We start from the raw sequence: 14,027 nt of genomic DNA, 5'->3' as shown, positions 1-14,027 counted from the left end.
GAGGGACTTCCTGGATTTTGACACAGCAACAATGAAGTACACTGCATGTTAAAGTGAAGGTGAATTTTGTAACTTGATACAAATCTGAGTACATCTGTAAAGGTATAGCTAGGGTGAAGGGGTAGCTGATTCTAGTTAATTTTTTCTTGTTTCATAAATGTTTTATTCTTTTGTTCATAGAATCCCTACAGTGCAGAAGGAGGCCATTCGGCCCATCAGCTCTGCACCGATCACAACCCCATCCAGGCCCTATTCCCGTTATCCCATGTTATTACCCAGCTAATCCCCCTGACACTAAGGGTCAATTTAGCACGGCCAATCCACCTAACCCACACATCTTTGGACTGTGGGAGGCAACCGGAGCGCCCGGAGGAAACCCACACAGACACTGGGAGAACGTGTAAACTCCACACAGCCAGTGACCCGAGGCTGAAATTGAACCCGGGTCCCTGGTGCTGTGAAGCAGCAGTGTTAACCATTGTGCCATCATGCCACTCTTGTTAAAACTTCATCAGCTGACTCCTGTAACTATCTTCCATGTAGAGAAACAAAAGATGAAAGTTCTGATCTATCAAGCCAAGTTCCACTCTGTCTTGTTCAGTAGTAATATCAGATGGGATCATAACACAGTGCATCTTAGAATCCCTACAGGACAGGAGGAGGCCATTTGGCCCATCGAACCTGCACTAACAACAATCCCACTCAGACCCCATCCTCATATTACCTTGTGTATTTAACTTGCTAAACTTCCTGAAACTAAGGGGCAATTTAGCATGGCCAATCAACCTAACCAACATATCTTTGGACTGTGGGACGAAACCAGAGCACCCGGAAGAAATCCACGCAGACACGGGGAGAATGTGCAAAATACACACAGACTACACCTACATCTTGTAGATGTTGTCACTGTGCATCGGTGATGGAAGGAGCGAATGTTTGTAGGAGGGGTGCCAATCAACGGGTTGCTTTGACCTGGATGGTGTTGAGCTTCTTGAGTGTTGTTGGAGCTGCACCCATCCAGGCGAATGGGGAGTATTCCATCACACTTTTGACTTGTGCCTTGTAGATGGTGGAAAGGCTTTGGCGGGGTCAGGAGGTGTGCTACTCACCACAGGATTCCCAGCTCTGACCTGCTCTTGTAGCCCTGGTATTTATTCAGAAAGCAGATGAGGGAGAAAGGAATAGAAGGTTCTCCTGATAGGGTGAGATAAAGAGGAAGATTGGACACCAGTGTGGACTAGTTGCCATTCTTTTTGACAAGTCACAAACTAAATCAAATAAACTGAGGGACAAAGTAAAAGGGGCAGGGGGTGCCCAAAGCAAAGAACAAAGTGTAAGACAAACTTAAAACATCAGGGCAACAAGGCTGCACTGGGGTTAGCACCGCTACCTCACATCGCCAGGGACCTGGGTTTGATTCCCGGCTTGGGTCCCTATCTGTGCGGTGTCTGCACGTTCTCCCCATTTCTGCGTGGGTTTCCTCCAGGTGCTTCGGTTTCTTCCCACAACCCGAAAGACGTGCTGGATAAGTGCATTGGCCATGCTAAATTCTCCCTCAGTGTACCCGAACAGGCGCCGGAGTGTGGAGACTAGGGGATTTTCACAGTAACTTCATTGCAGTGTTAATGTAAGCCTACATGTGACACTAATAAATAAACTTAAATATGTGGGGTTACGGGGATAGGGCCTGGATGGGATTGTTGCTGGTGCAGGCTTGATGGGCTGAATGGCCTCCCTCTGCACTGTAGGGACCCTATGGGGTGAATTTTCCCCGGGGAAAGGACAGTCCATGGGAAGGTCTGTTGACCTTGGGCAAGATTGTCCAGTTTTGGGGCAAAAGTGGCTGAAAAATTACACCCTTTGATTCTAACTTTGATTCCGGGCAAGGGACAAATCTGTCTTTTCTTATAGTCTGAATGCAAAGAGCTCAGTAAATGTGTTGGTCTAATTCGCAATGTTTCAGACAAGGAGGGGAGTGGGAGGGTATCTGTTGGTCTTGTACGTTTTCAGATACATTGGCAGCTGTTGAAACCCAAACAGGGGAAGTGATGGCCTAATGGTATTATCACTAGACTATTAATCCAGTACTTAGCTAATGTTCTGGGGACGAGGGTTCGAATCCCACCACGCAGATGGTGGAATTTGAATTCAATTTTTAAAAATCTGGTATTAGGAATCTACTGATGACCATGAAACCATTGTCGATTGTTGGAAAAACCCATCTGGTTCACTAATGTCCTTTAGGGAAGGAAATCTGCCGTCCTTACCCGGTCTGGCCTACATGTGACTCCAGAGCCACAGCAATGTGGTTGATTCTCAACTGCCCTCGGGCAACTAGGGATGTGCAATAAATGCTGGCCAGCCAGCGACACCCATGTCCCACGAATGGATGAATTTTAAAAAAGTAACTCCTACCACAATCAAGTCAGTTTCATAACTTGAGCATGCAAAATTATGCCTGAATGCGGCACTTGGCAAGGAGGGGCACCATGGTTAGAGATGGCATCTTCTGGATAAAACATCAGACGGAGGCGCTGCCATTCTAATGTTCTGGAGTACTCCACCCCCAACAACAGCAACAAAACAAACCAACTGGCTCATTGCTCTCTGTGTGGGATCTTACTGTGCACAAAATGGCTACCATTCACCCACTGAAGAGTCCCCTGCATTTCGAAGTAATGCACCTTGAATGTTTTGAGGCTTTTCTGCAAGAATTAAGGTCTTTTTAAAGAAGTCTCAATTAAAAGCTGCCCAGTTCATATTGATTTCACGTTATTTTCTCGTTTAGAATGGAACATGAAAAGACTCCAGGTCCTCGACTTAATCCCTTGAGGGTTGGACTTTATGACAACATATTTTAGCTGCTTAGCAATTGCACTGGAGATGATAGGAATGTCCAGTGCTTAGGCAGATTTGATTCAAAATAAATAAATTATTGCCTGAAGTTTCGTTTCCTGGTTGGGAGCAATTATTGGAGGTAATGCCCACTCCGCTCCCTACCTCCAAACACACACACACACACTCACACACACTCACACTCACACACACACACACACACATACACTCACACTCACACTCACACACACTCACATACACACACATACACACTCACACACACAGACACACACTCACATACACACACTCACATACACACACACTCACATACACACACTCACACTCACATACACACACTCACACTCACACACACTCACATACACACACATACACACACTCACATACACACACTCACACACACACACACACACACACTCACATACACACACACACACACTCACATACACACACTCACACACATACACACACACACATAGACACACACACACACTCAGACACACACACACACACTCACATACACACACACACACAGTCACACTCACACACATACACACTCACACATTCACCCACATAGACACACACTCACAGACACATACATACACATACGTACACACAGATAGAGACACACACACACACGAACCTCCTGTCTATCTATGTCCTGACCTGTTGCAAACTACTTTAGCGAAGACATGGGGAGGGGAGGGGAGGCGGGGGTGGGGGGGGGGGGGGGGGGGAGGGCTACACATATATACACACACACACACATGAATCCCCTGTCAATTTATGTTCCTGACCTGTTACAAACCTGTTTTACCAAAACGTGGGGCTAGGAGAACAAAACACACACATGAACCTCCTGTCTATGTTCCTGAGCAGTTGCAGGAGGGGAGAAGGGGAAGAACAGCACACGCACGCACACAAACACACATGAACCTGTTGCAGGAGAAAGAGGGGGGGGGGGCAACAACACACACCTGAACCCCCTGGCAATCTATGTTTCTGAACTGTTGCAAAACCTGCTTTATCAAAGGCGAGGGAGGGTTGGGTGTGGGGGGGGGGGGGGGGGGGTGGAGGGGGGGGGGGGGGTTGGTCCCTGTGGATCGGTCCAATCCCAGTTTATAACACAGGTGGGTGGTATGGGAGACACACACACATCAAGGGGTAGCTCCTATGGCAACCCAATGGATAGTGTTTCCTTCCTCGATGATCACCCTGCGTCTGAGAAAGTGTGCAGTCAGCTGCCCTCGGTTGCAAAGAGTGCATTTCCTCTCGCATTATTATTGTGTGTCTGTGCTGTCCTTGCAACAAGCTCACCGAGCAGCGGGGAAAGACTCTTGACAAGCTGCTGTGTGTCTGTACGGGAAGAGGGAACCCTGGCAAGCCGAAAGTATTCTTCTTGATTCATTTTCTCCGCTCTCATTCTCAAATCGTGTGTTTTTTTTTTATTTTGCTCTTCAGTTATCTCCCGGGACTCCACACCGCCTGGATGCTTCCAGACTCTCTTTGCCTCTCAACTTAGTAAGTGATAGTAGATTGCCGGGAGGAGATAGAGAGAGAAGGATCAAGAAATTGGGTGCAAATAAGGGATAGGAGGGGAGGGGAGAAGATAGATAGAGAAAAGCATCAAGATTTTGAGTGTAAATAAGGGGTAGCAGGGAAGGGTGGAAGATACAGAGAGAAAGCCATCAAGATTTTGGGTGCAAATAAGGGGCAGGAGGGGGAAGATAGAGAGAAAAACATCAAGATTTTGAGGGCAAATTAGGGGCAGGAGGAGAGGGGAAAGATAGAGAGGCATCAAGATTTTAAGGGCAAATAAGGGGGAATATAGAGAGAAAAGCAGCAAGACTTTGAGTGCAAGTAAGGGCCAGGAGGGGAGGGTGGAGATAGAGAGAAAAGCAGCAAGATTTTGAGTGCAAACAGGGGGCAGGAGGGGAGGGGGCGGTGGGAGGGTTAGGGAAGAGGGGGAGATGATTTGTTTGTTCGATGCATCACAGTGTCTGGGGGTAAGATGTGCCATGGGCTTGAGATCCCGTGGCTGAGATGCTGGTGACAGGTTCAACATTGTGCCAGAGACATACACACACCGAACTGGATGCTGGAGGAGAGGGAGAAGTTCGGGGCTCCAGTCCGGGGCAGCATGGACAAACTGCCCCCCTCCATGAGGAAGAGGCTCTACAGCCTGCCCCAGCAGATGGGGGGCAAAGCTGGCAGCTCGGTGGAGGAGGGAGGAGGTGGGGAGGAGGAGGAGGACGGGGACAGCAGCAAGGAGACGGGCCGAAGGAGCATTAAGCTGAGACCCTTACTCCCCTCGCCGGCGGGGGACCCACGGCCCGGGGAAGGGGGCAGCCTGGAGACCGAGGGGAGCAGGGCGCTGAAGACTAGCACCAACGGGGACTGCCGGCGGTTTCGCGGGAGCCTCTCGTCTCTCGCCGGCCGCCACCTCCACGATGCGGCCGGCGACCTAGGCGAGGAGAAGCGGCTGATCGTGGAAGTGGAGTCCAGCAGCCCCAGCGAGGACACGAACCCCAGCAGCGAGAGTTCCCCTTCCGAGCAGAGCTGCGAAGCCGACCCCAAGCTGGAGGAGGAGGAGGACGAGGAGAGGGAAAGGGGTGAGAGGGACCCCAATCTGGATTTTCTCAAAGTGGATGGCGCCGAGCAGACCCTCTTGGATGATGATCTGCGGACCACCCAATCCGGCTTCATGCAGAGACAATTTGGGGCCATGCTACAACCGGGAGTTAACAAATTTTCCCTTAGGATGTTTGGGAGCCAAAAGGCCGTGGAGAGGGAGCAGGAACGCGTGAAATCTGCTGGTTTTTGGATAGTCCACCCGTACAGTGACTTCAGGTACCTTTCTCACACTCTCCCCCACTCTTATTTTCCTTTCCTCCCCCTCTGCTTTACAACAAACCACCCTCCCCTCAAAATATCACAATTTAGTCAAGTTCTAGATAGAAGCTCAAGGAGAAAGTTTTGCAACAAGGGAGTCTCGCTCAAAGTATTGGAAATAGCTCTGAGCTATCTTATTTCAGAAGTTTTAATTCTGTAATCCATTTGCCAAGTAAACCACGCAGCTAATTGCCCGGTCCATTCTTTGTAACTTTTAAGAATGGAGTAAGGATTTAAATAAGAAACTCCGTTGATGGTTTTACCTACGTGCTGGGTAAGAGTTAATATGTGTCGGATTCCATGTTATGAAACCACTGCAAAAAATCCCGAGATGTGTATGTTAGTTTGGTGGGCTGGCCATGCTAAATTGCACCTTAGTGTCCAAAGACGGGCAGGTTAGGTGGATTGGCTATGCTAAATTGCCCGTTTGTGTCCAAAGGTGTGTAAATTTGAAGGATTGGCTATGCTAAGTTGCCCCTTAGTGTCCAAAGATGTGCAGGTTAGGTGGATTGGCCATGCTAAGTTGCCCCTTGGTGTCCAACGATGTGCAGGTTAGGTGGATTGGCCATGCTAAATTGCCCGTTTGTGTCCAAAGATGTGCAGATTAGGGGGATTGGGTATGCTAAATCGCCCCTCAGTGTCCCAAGATGTGTAGGTTAGTGGGGTAAATAAGTGGGGTTACCCCGGGCGAGGATCTGGGTAAGATGCTCTGTCGGAGTGTCGCTGCAGACTCGACGGGCCGAATGGCATCCTTCGGTACTGTAGGGAATCTACGGGAGCCCTTCTTCCTGGACCCAGGATTGGGACTTCCCAATCCCCCGGCAAGCGAGGGCTCCTTGCTTTGAGAGCTTGATGGACCTATGCCAGAATTCAATAATTTCAATATTGCAAGAGTTCTTAATTTCCCATTTTAATACACCATACTCCCACCAGGGAATGCCCTTTCTGAACCATGTATGTCCAGATGCATAGATCGACTGCAATATCAATATCTTGCCACAAAGTTTGGTGTAATTACTTACTGCCCATGGCATACTGCGACCGTGCTCACCTCTCTGCCTCCCCTCTTCCCATTAACCCAGAGGCCAAGCCCAGGGTAAGCTGGTGCGGCGAGAATTGAGAGAAAGCAGGGATTTGTGAGTCCATTAATGGCTCCGAGATCCAGCAGGGGGAAAAAAATGTCATACATTCCAAAATGTGGCAGCTGGCCTTGAGGGGGGAGGGGGGGAGGTGAGAGAGCTTGGTAAAGCTCATCCAACAGTCATTGCTGATAACACTTAATCCGAAATGTGTGTTTGAAAGCAAGAGGCAGGGAGTAGGGGAGGGAAGGCGAGTGGGGGAGGGGGAGGGAGCGAGGGAGAGGGGGAAGAAGGAAGAGGGGATGGAGGGAGGGTTGATGGGGAGGGAGAGGGGGAAGAAGGAAGAGGGGATGGAGGGAGGGTTGATGGGGAGGGAGAGGGGGAAGGAGGAAGAGGGGATGGAGGGAGCGGTGATGGGGCGGGAGGGATGATGGGGCGGGAGGGGAATGGGGAGGGAGGGAGGGGAATGGTGAGGGAGAGAGAGGGTGGTGGCTGGGGAGAGAGAGGGTGGGGGGGGGTGGGGAAGGTGGGGGATGGGGAAAGAGGGTGGGGGGATGGGGAAAGAGGGTGGAGAGATGGGGAGAGAAGATATTGGAGGGAGCCTGGGGAGAGAATGGGGAAGTGGGGGAGAGTGGGGAAAGGGGTAGGAGGGAGAGTGGGGGTTGGGGAGAGGGGGAGAGTGGGGATGATGGAGAGGGTGGAGGGATGGGGAGGGTGGGGGGATGACGGGGAGGGTGCGGGTGGGGAGAGGGTGGGGGGAAGGGGAGGGTGGGGGCATGAGGGGGAGGGTGGGAGCATGAGGGAGGGGGTGGGGGAAGGGGTAGGAGGGAGAGTGGGGAGTGTGGAGAAGGGGATGTGGGGGAGGAGGAGGGTGGGGAGAGAGGGAGGGAGGGAGGGGAGAAGGGGAGGGTGGGGAATGAGGAGAAGAGCATGGGGGAATGGAGGATGGGTGGAAGGTGGGGGGACGGTGCGGGGTGGGGGGATGAGGAGAGGGAGGGGTGGGGGGATGGGGGGAGGGTGGGGGGATGAGGAGAGGGTGGGGGAAGGGGTAGGAGGGAGAGTGGGGAATGTGGAGAAGGGGATGTGGGGGAGGGGGAGGGTGGGGGGAGGGGGAAGGTGGGGGGAGGGTGGGGGAGGGGAAGGTGGGGGGAGGGTGGGGAGAGGGGGAGGGTGGGGAATGGGGGGGGGGGGGCGGTTGCTGGGGAGAGGGGGTGGACTCTGAAAGCTTTGGGCTCGGGCTGCTGTCCGCGGTGCTGAAAGTTAACATTGCCGCGTCCCTGTCAGCAGCGGAGAGCAGCGGCTCATTCAGCACCAACCTCAAGTAGCTTTGTAAAGTCACAACAGAAAAAACAAAGGTCGGGGGGAGGGGGGGGAAGGGGGATCACAGAGGTAATTAGACTTTCTTGACAATGTTTGGGTCTCTCAAATCTTAGCACACTCAAACTTTACAGCAACTAATCTACTGCCTCGCCTGTCGCTTTAGAATACGCACAGACGCTTCTGTCTATAAGACCATCAGACATAGGAGCAGAATTCGGCCACTCGGCCCATCGAGTCTGCTCCGCCCTTCAATCTATCTCTCGCTGTCGATTACCACCTTAGAAACTTGCATTGATTCTCTCCCAGCCTCACCATTACTTTGCATCTTCCACATAATCCTACGTTCAAGGGCGTCCTGCGACCATCTACTGCCTTAGGAACCTTCCCACCGTCCGTACCAACAATAACATCTGCATCAGGTCTTATTTTTTAAAACACATGGGTGGTCAGTAGCGATTACGATACCATAATCCTGTCCGTGTGTTGAAATGGCACGTCAAAGCAATGCAACAATTTACAATTGTTAGCTGGACCCATCTCTTAAATCACTCTCATTATTCTACACTGGAGAGTCCTGATGCTAACACCATGTCACATGAACCCAATGTTTCCGGACTAAATGAACGCGCCTGCGATGTTCAGGGAGGTAGCGAGCCACTTCTCAACTAATCTATCTAAATTCCATCTCTTCATAAGTGCAATTACTCAGCATCTAAAACTGGCGACACTAATCGGTTTAACACTGACCCAAGTCACAGCGAAGGAACCCGATCACATTTCACTTGGCACCGGCTGGTGAAAATGTCACAGAAAAGAAATACGCAGGAAAACGATTCAATTTCAAGCAGAGAAAAAAAAAGTCACGATGAATATCTTTGGTGAGGCCGGTTACATTTACCCAGTGTTGACATGTTACCCAGTCACTATTGCTTGTGGAGATAGTCATTTTAAAAATTCATTCGTTGGACATGGGCATCACTGGCTGGCCAGCATTTATTGCCCATCCCTACTCGCCCTTGGAGGGCAGTTGAGAGTCAACCACATTGCTGTGGCTCTGGAGTCACACGTGGGCCAGACAGGGTAAGGATGGCAGATTTCCTTCTCCAAAGGGCATTAGTGAACCAGATGTGGTTTCCGACAATCGACAATGATTTCATAGTCAGTAGATTCTTAATTCCAGATATTTTTTATTGAATTCAAATTCCACCATCCCATGTGGTGGGATTCGAACCCAGGTCCCCAGAACATGAGCTGAGATTCTGGATTAATAGTCTAGCGATAATACCACTATACCATCGCCTCCCCTAAATAATGGTACCATTACGGCCAGGTCTCCTTAATCAATTTAATAAAGTAAGGGTCATCTGGACTTGAAATGTCAGCTCTTTTCTCTCCTTACAGATGCTGCCAGACTTGCTGAGATTTTCCAGCATTTTCTATTTTGGTAATAAAGTTAGGGTTACTATTCACTGTGTAGCATAAAGGGACAACTCAACTTTTCGAAGAATAGAATCATAAAATCCCTGCAGTTCAGAAGGAGGCCATTTGGCTCATCAAGTCCGTACTGACCACAATCCCACCCAGGCCCTATTCCTGTAACCGCACACATTTGCCCTCCTAATCCCCCTGATACTAGGGTCAATTTAGCATGGCCAATCAACATGACCTGCACATCTTTGGACTGTGGGAGGAAACCGGAGCACCCGGAGGAAATCTACGCAGACACATGGAGAATGTGCAAACTCCACACAGACAGGCTGGAATTGAACCCGGGTCCCTGGCGCTGTGAGGCAGCAGTGCTAAGCACTGTGCCAACGTGTCACCCTCTAATGATTTAATTATATAATAAGGAGTAATACCTGGGAGAATGAGGACACCAGTAATATTCTATATATTAAGGATGAGCTTGATTCACATTTCACCACATTGTATTTGCGTAACCTGATGTCTCAATTCAAATCTGATTAAGCTTGAAGTTAGTACACGCAGAGAGTTAATTGCATTCCAAAGTTTAAATCATGCGGGACATCAAGAGGATGCAAGTTGAGGATGTAGCTTTGGAACGTGTTGTGACAGCTATCGGTGTAAAAATATATCATTCTTTCAACCAGGCTTTGCCCCAGCTGATTAAACATTAAATGTCCTGGGCGACGTTGATTGTAAAGCCAAGCTTGTGGCTTAATGAGTCACAGGCAATTTGAATGTGATACATTTCATCACCTCCTCTTCGTGTTTAATACACTGCAGGGTGCAGCGTGTGGGAAGCACCGCCGCTTCATTGATGTAAGTGAGAGGCAGTTTTTGCTTCACTCGTCCTGAGCATGTGAATGGAAAGGCATCTCGTTTAATTTTAAGGAGCAAAGTCAGTGTGCACGCAATTTAGATTGATGCTTCAGTGCATTGCTGAGGGAGTGCTGCACTGTTGGAGATGCTCACTTTCGGGGCACTGACACAGTATCGGTTAACAACATAGTGAAGTGCCTTAGGTTTAGTTAACTTATCAGTGCCGCAAGTAAGCTTCCATTAACACTTCAATGAAGTTCCTGTGAAAATCCCCTAGTCGCCACACTCCGGTGCCTGTTCAGGTACACCGAGGGAGAATTTAGCATGGCCAATGCACCTAACCAGCAGAAGCGGCATGGTGGTTAGCACTGCTGTCTCACAGCACCAGGGACCCCGGCTCGATTCCCGGCTTAGGTTGCTGTCTGTGCGGAATCTGCACATTCTCTGTGTGGGTTTCCTCCAGTTTCCTCCCACAGTCCGACTCCCATGTGCTGGTTATGGTCATGGTCATTGGTCATGCTAAATTCTTCCTCGGTGTACCCGAACAGGCACCGGAGTGTGGTGACTAGGGGATTTTCACAGTAACTTCATTGCGGTGTTAATGTAAGCTTATTTGTGACCAATATATGAACTTTAGCTTATCTTTCGGACTATGGGAGGAAACCGGAGCACCCAGAGGAAACCCATGCAGATACAGGGAGAATGTGCAGACTCTGCCAGGAATTCAACCCAGGTCACAGTGAGGCAGCAGTGCTAACCGCTGTGCCAATTCCTAACATTTTCTCATTCATTCATGGGACATTGGCATCGCTGGCTGGCCAGTATTTATTGCCTATCCTTTGGAGGGCAGTTGGGAGTTAACCACATTGCTGTGGCTCTGGAGTCACATGTCAGCCAGACCGGGTAAGGATGACAGATTTCCTTCCCTTAAGGACATTAGTGAACCAGATGGGTTTCTCGGACAATCAACAATGGTTTCATGTTCATCAGTAGATTTTTAATTCCAGATCATTTTCTTTTATTTAATTCAAATTCCACCATCTGCCAAGGCAGGATTCGAACCCGGGTCCCCAGAATACTAGCTGAGTTTCTGGATTAATAGTCCAGCGATAATACCACTAGGCCATCGCCTTTTCCATCAAGAATGACATTTCTGGCAGCATATTAATGACATTATCACCAATTCTCCCCACTTCCCATGTTGAATGTGTTGATTCTTCTGTGGAGGGGCAGAGTTCCATTGGCACCAGTCATTCCCGGTAGAGCCATTCTCAAGAGGCAATCATGCATTGCCATTCTTTAATACACAGAGGAACTCTCAAAGTTAAAATGAGATGCCATCTGCTCTCTGAGGTGCAGGCAACAAATCCCATGGGACTTTTCATTTGTGAAAAGCAGGAGAATATTCACATTAACCTGGTCCATTTTTATTCCTGGACCAACATCAATAAAAATATCTGTTAGCTGGTCACTATATCAAAGAACAAAGAAAATTACAGCACAGGAACAGGCCCTTCAGCCCTCCAAGCCTGCACCGACCATGCTGCCCCGACTGAACTAAAACCCCCTACCCATCCGAGGATCATATCCCTCTATTCCCATCCTATTCATGTATTTGTCAAGACGCCACTTAAAGGTCCGTATCCGCTTCCACTACCTTCCCCGGCAGCAAGTTCCAGACACCCACCACCCTCTGTGTAAAAAACCTGCCTCGTACATCTCCTTTAAACCTTGCCCCTCACACCTTAAACTTATGTCCCCTAGTAATTGACTCTTCCACCCTGAGAAAAAGCTTCTGACTATCCACTCTGTCCATGCCCCTCGTAATCTTATAGACTTTAATCAGGTCGCCCCTCAACCTCCGTCGTTCCAGTGAGAATAAACCAAGTTGCTCTAATCCCTCCTCAGAGCTAATGCCCTCCATACCAGGCAACATCCTGGTAAATCTTTTCTGTACCCTCTCCAAAGCCTCCACATCCTTCTGGTAGTGTGGTGACCAGAATTGAACACTATATTCCAAGTGTGGTCTAACTAAGGTTCTATAAAGCTGCAACATGACTTGCCAATTTTTAAACTCAATGCCCCGGCCGATGAAGGCAAGCATGCCGTATGCCTTCTTGACTACCTTCTCCACCTGCGTTGCCATTTTCAGTGACCTGTGTAACTGTACACCCAGATCCTTCTGCCTATCAGTACTCTTCAGGGTTCTGCCATATCGTTGCTATTTATGGGATTTGATTCTGTTCAAGTTAGCTGCTGTGCCTTAACAGTGAGAAAAAAAATCAAAAAAGTATTGAATTGGCTGTAAAAAAGTGTTGGGACATCCTTTGGCATTAAGTTGATTTTTATCTACACCCTAACTATGATTGTAACACTACATTCTACACTCTCTCCTTTCGGTCTCTATGTACGGCATGCTCTGTCTGTATAGTGCTCAAGAAACAATACATTTTACTGTATCCCAATACATGTGGCAATAATAAATCAAATCGAATCAAATCAAAGGACTATATAAATGTAAATTGTTTTTCTATTTTGAGTGGAATGGCAGCAGATAAGGTCGGACAAATAAGGTAAGGGCGGCACAGTGGCTCAGCGGTTAGCACTGTTGCACCACAGCGCCAGCCAGCCAAGGCCAGAATTGAACTGATCATGCACTCGCATAGCCTTCCCCTTCACTGTGTTGACTATGGAGGCCTTGTTTAGGTCATAGCGTTCTACTGCACAGAAAAGGCCCTTCGGCCCATTGTGTCTGTGCCGGTCAGGTTCAATTCTGGCCTTGGGTCACTTGGATCTGTGTGGAGTTTGCACGTTCTCCCCGTGTCTGCGTGGGTTTCCTCCTGGTGCTCCGGTTTCCTCCCACAGTCCAAAGATGTGTGGGTTAGGTTGATTGGCCATGCTAAATTGCCCCTTAGTGTCAGGGGGATTAGCAGGGTAAATAAATGGGGTTATGAGGAAAAGGCTTGGGTGAGATTGTGGCCGGTGCAGGCTCGATGGGCCAAATGGCCTCCTTCTACACTGTATGATTCTATGACATTGACTGAGGTTCATGATTGCAACATGGAACTTTTCAGGTCTCAATGCAGTTTTTGTTTGCCCATCTTCCCAACCCTAATTCTTCATTTACCCTTTGGGGAATAGTAAGGGGGTAGGAATCTGGGGTGATTATCAGTCCATTGAGCCACAATCAATGCTCCTTCGATGGTCAACAAGTCCAGGCATTGGACTCAAACCCAGGACTTCTGGTCTCGCAATATGCAGCTGCCCACTGCACCAATTATAGCAGGGATGTAATGCCAGTGGAAAAGATGGAGAGGAGATTTACCAGGATGTTGCCTGGGCTGGAGAGTATTAGTTATGATGAGAGATTGGATAGACTGGGGTTGTGCATTCCAATCATTATTCATTATTCTGTAACTTGAGTTTGTGTCTTTATATGCCCTGTTTGCTGTTTGTTAGCAGATCTCCCACTCACCTGACGAAGGAGCAACGCTCCGAAAGCTAGTGGCGTTTGCTACCAAATAAACCTGTTGGACTTTACCCTGGTGTTGTTAGACTCCTTACTATGTTTTCCTTGGAGCAGGGACTGAAGGGGGACGT

At 49.0% G+C, this 14,027-nt stretch overlaps 1 protein-coding gene across 1 annotated transcript in view; it reads left to right on the top strand.

Annotated features, from left to right (window-relative positions):
• Positions 1 to 4,993: 4,993 nt before the first annotated feature.
• LOC144480410 (potassium/sodium hyperpolarization-activated cyclic nucleotide-gated channel 4-like) overlaps positions 4,994 to 14,027 on the top strand; it is a 385,148-nt gene continuing 376,114 nt past the window's right edge. The window contains exon 1 of the mRNA XM_078199817.1: positions 4,994 to 5,703. Within this exon, the coding sequence (XP_078055943.1) occupies positions 4,994 to 5,703 (710 nt within the window). The remainder of the gene's footprint in view (positions 5,704 to 14,027) is intronic.

The sequence above is a fragment of the Mustelus asterias genome, chromosome 29, assembly GCF_964213995.1.
Source record: "Mustelus asterias chromosome 29, sMusAst1.hap1.1, whole genome shotgun sequence".
Lineage (NCBI taxonomy): Eukaryota > Metazoa > Chordata > Chondrichthyes > Carcharhiniformes > Triakidae > Mustelus > Mustelus asterias.
The sequence above is the reverse complement of the archived record's forward strand: the minus strand, read 5'-3'. Positions and strand labels throughout refer to the sequence as shown.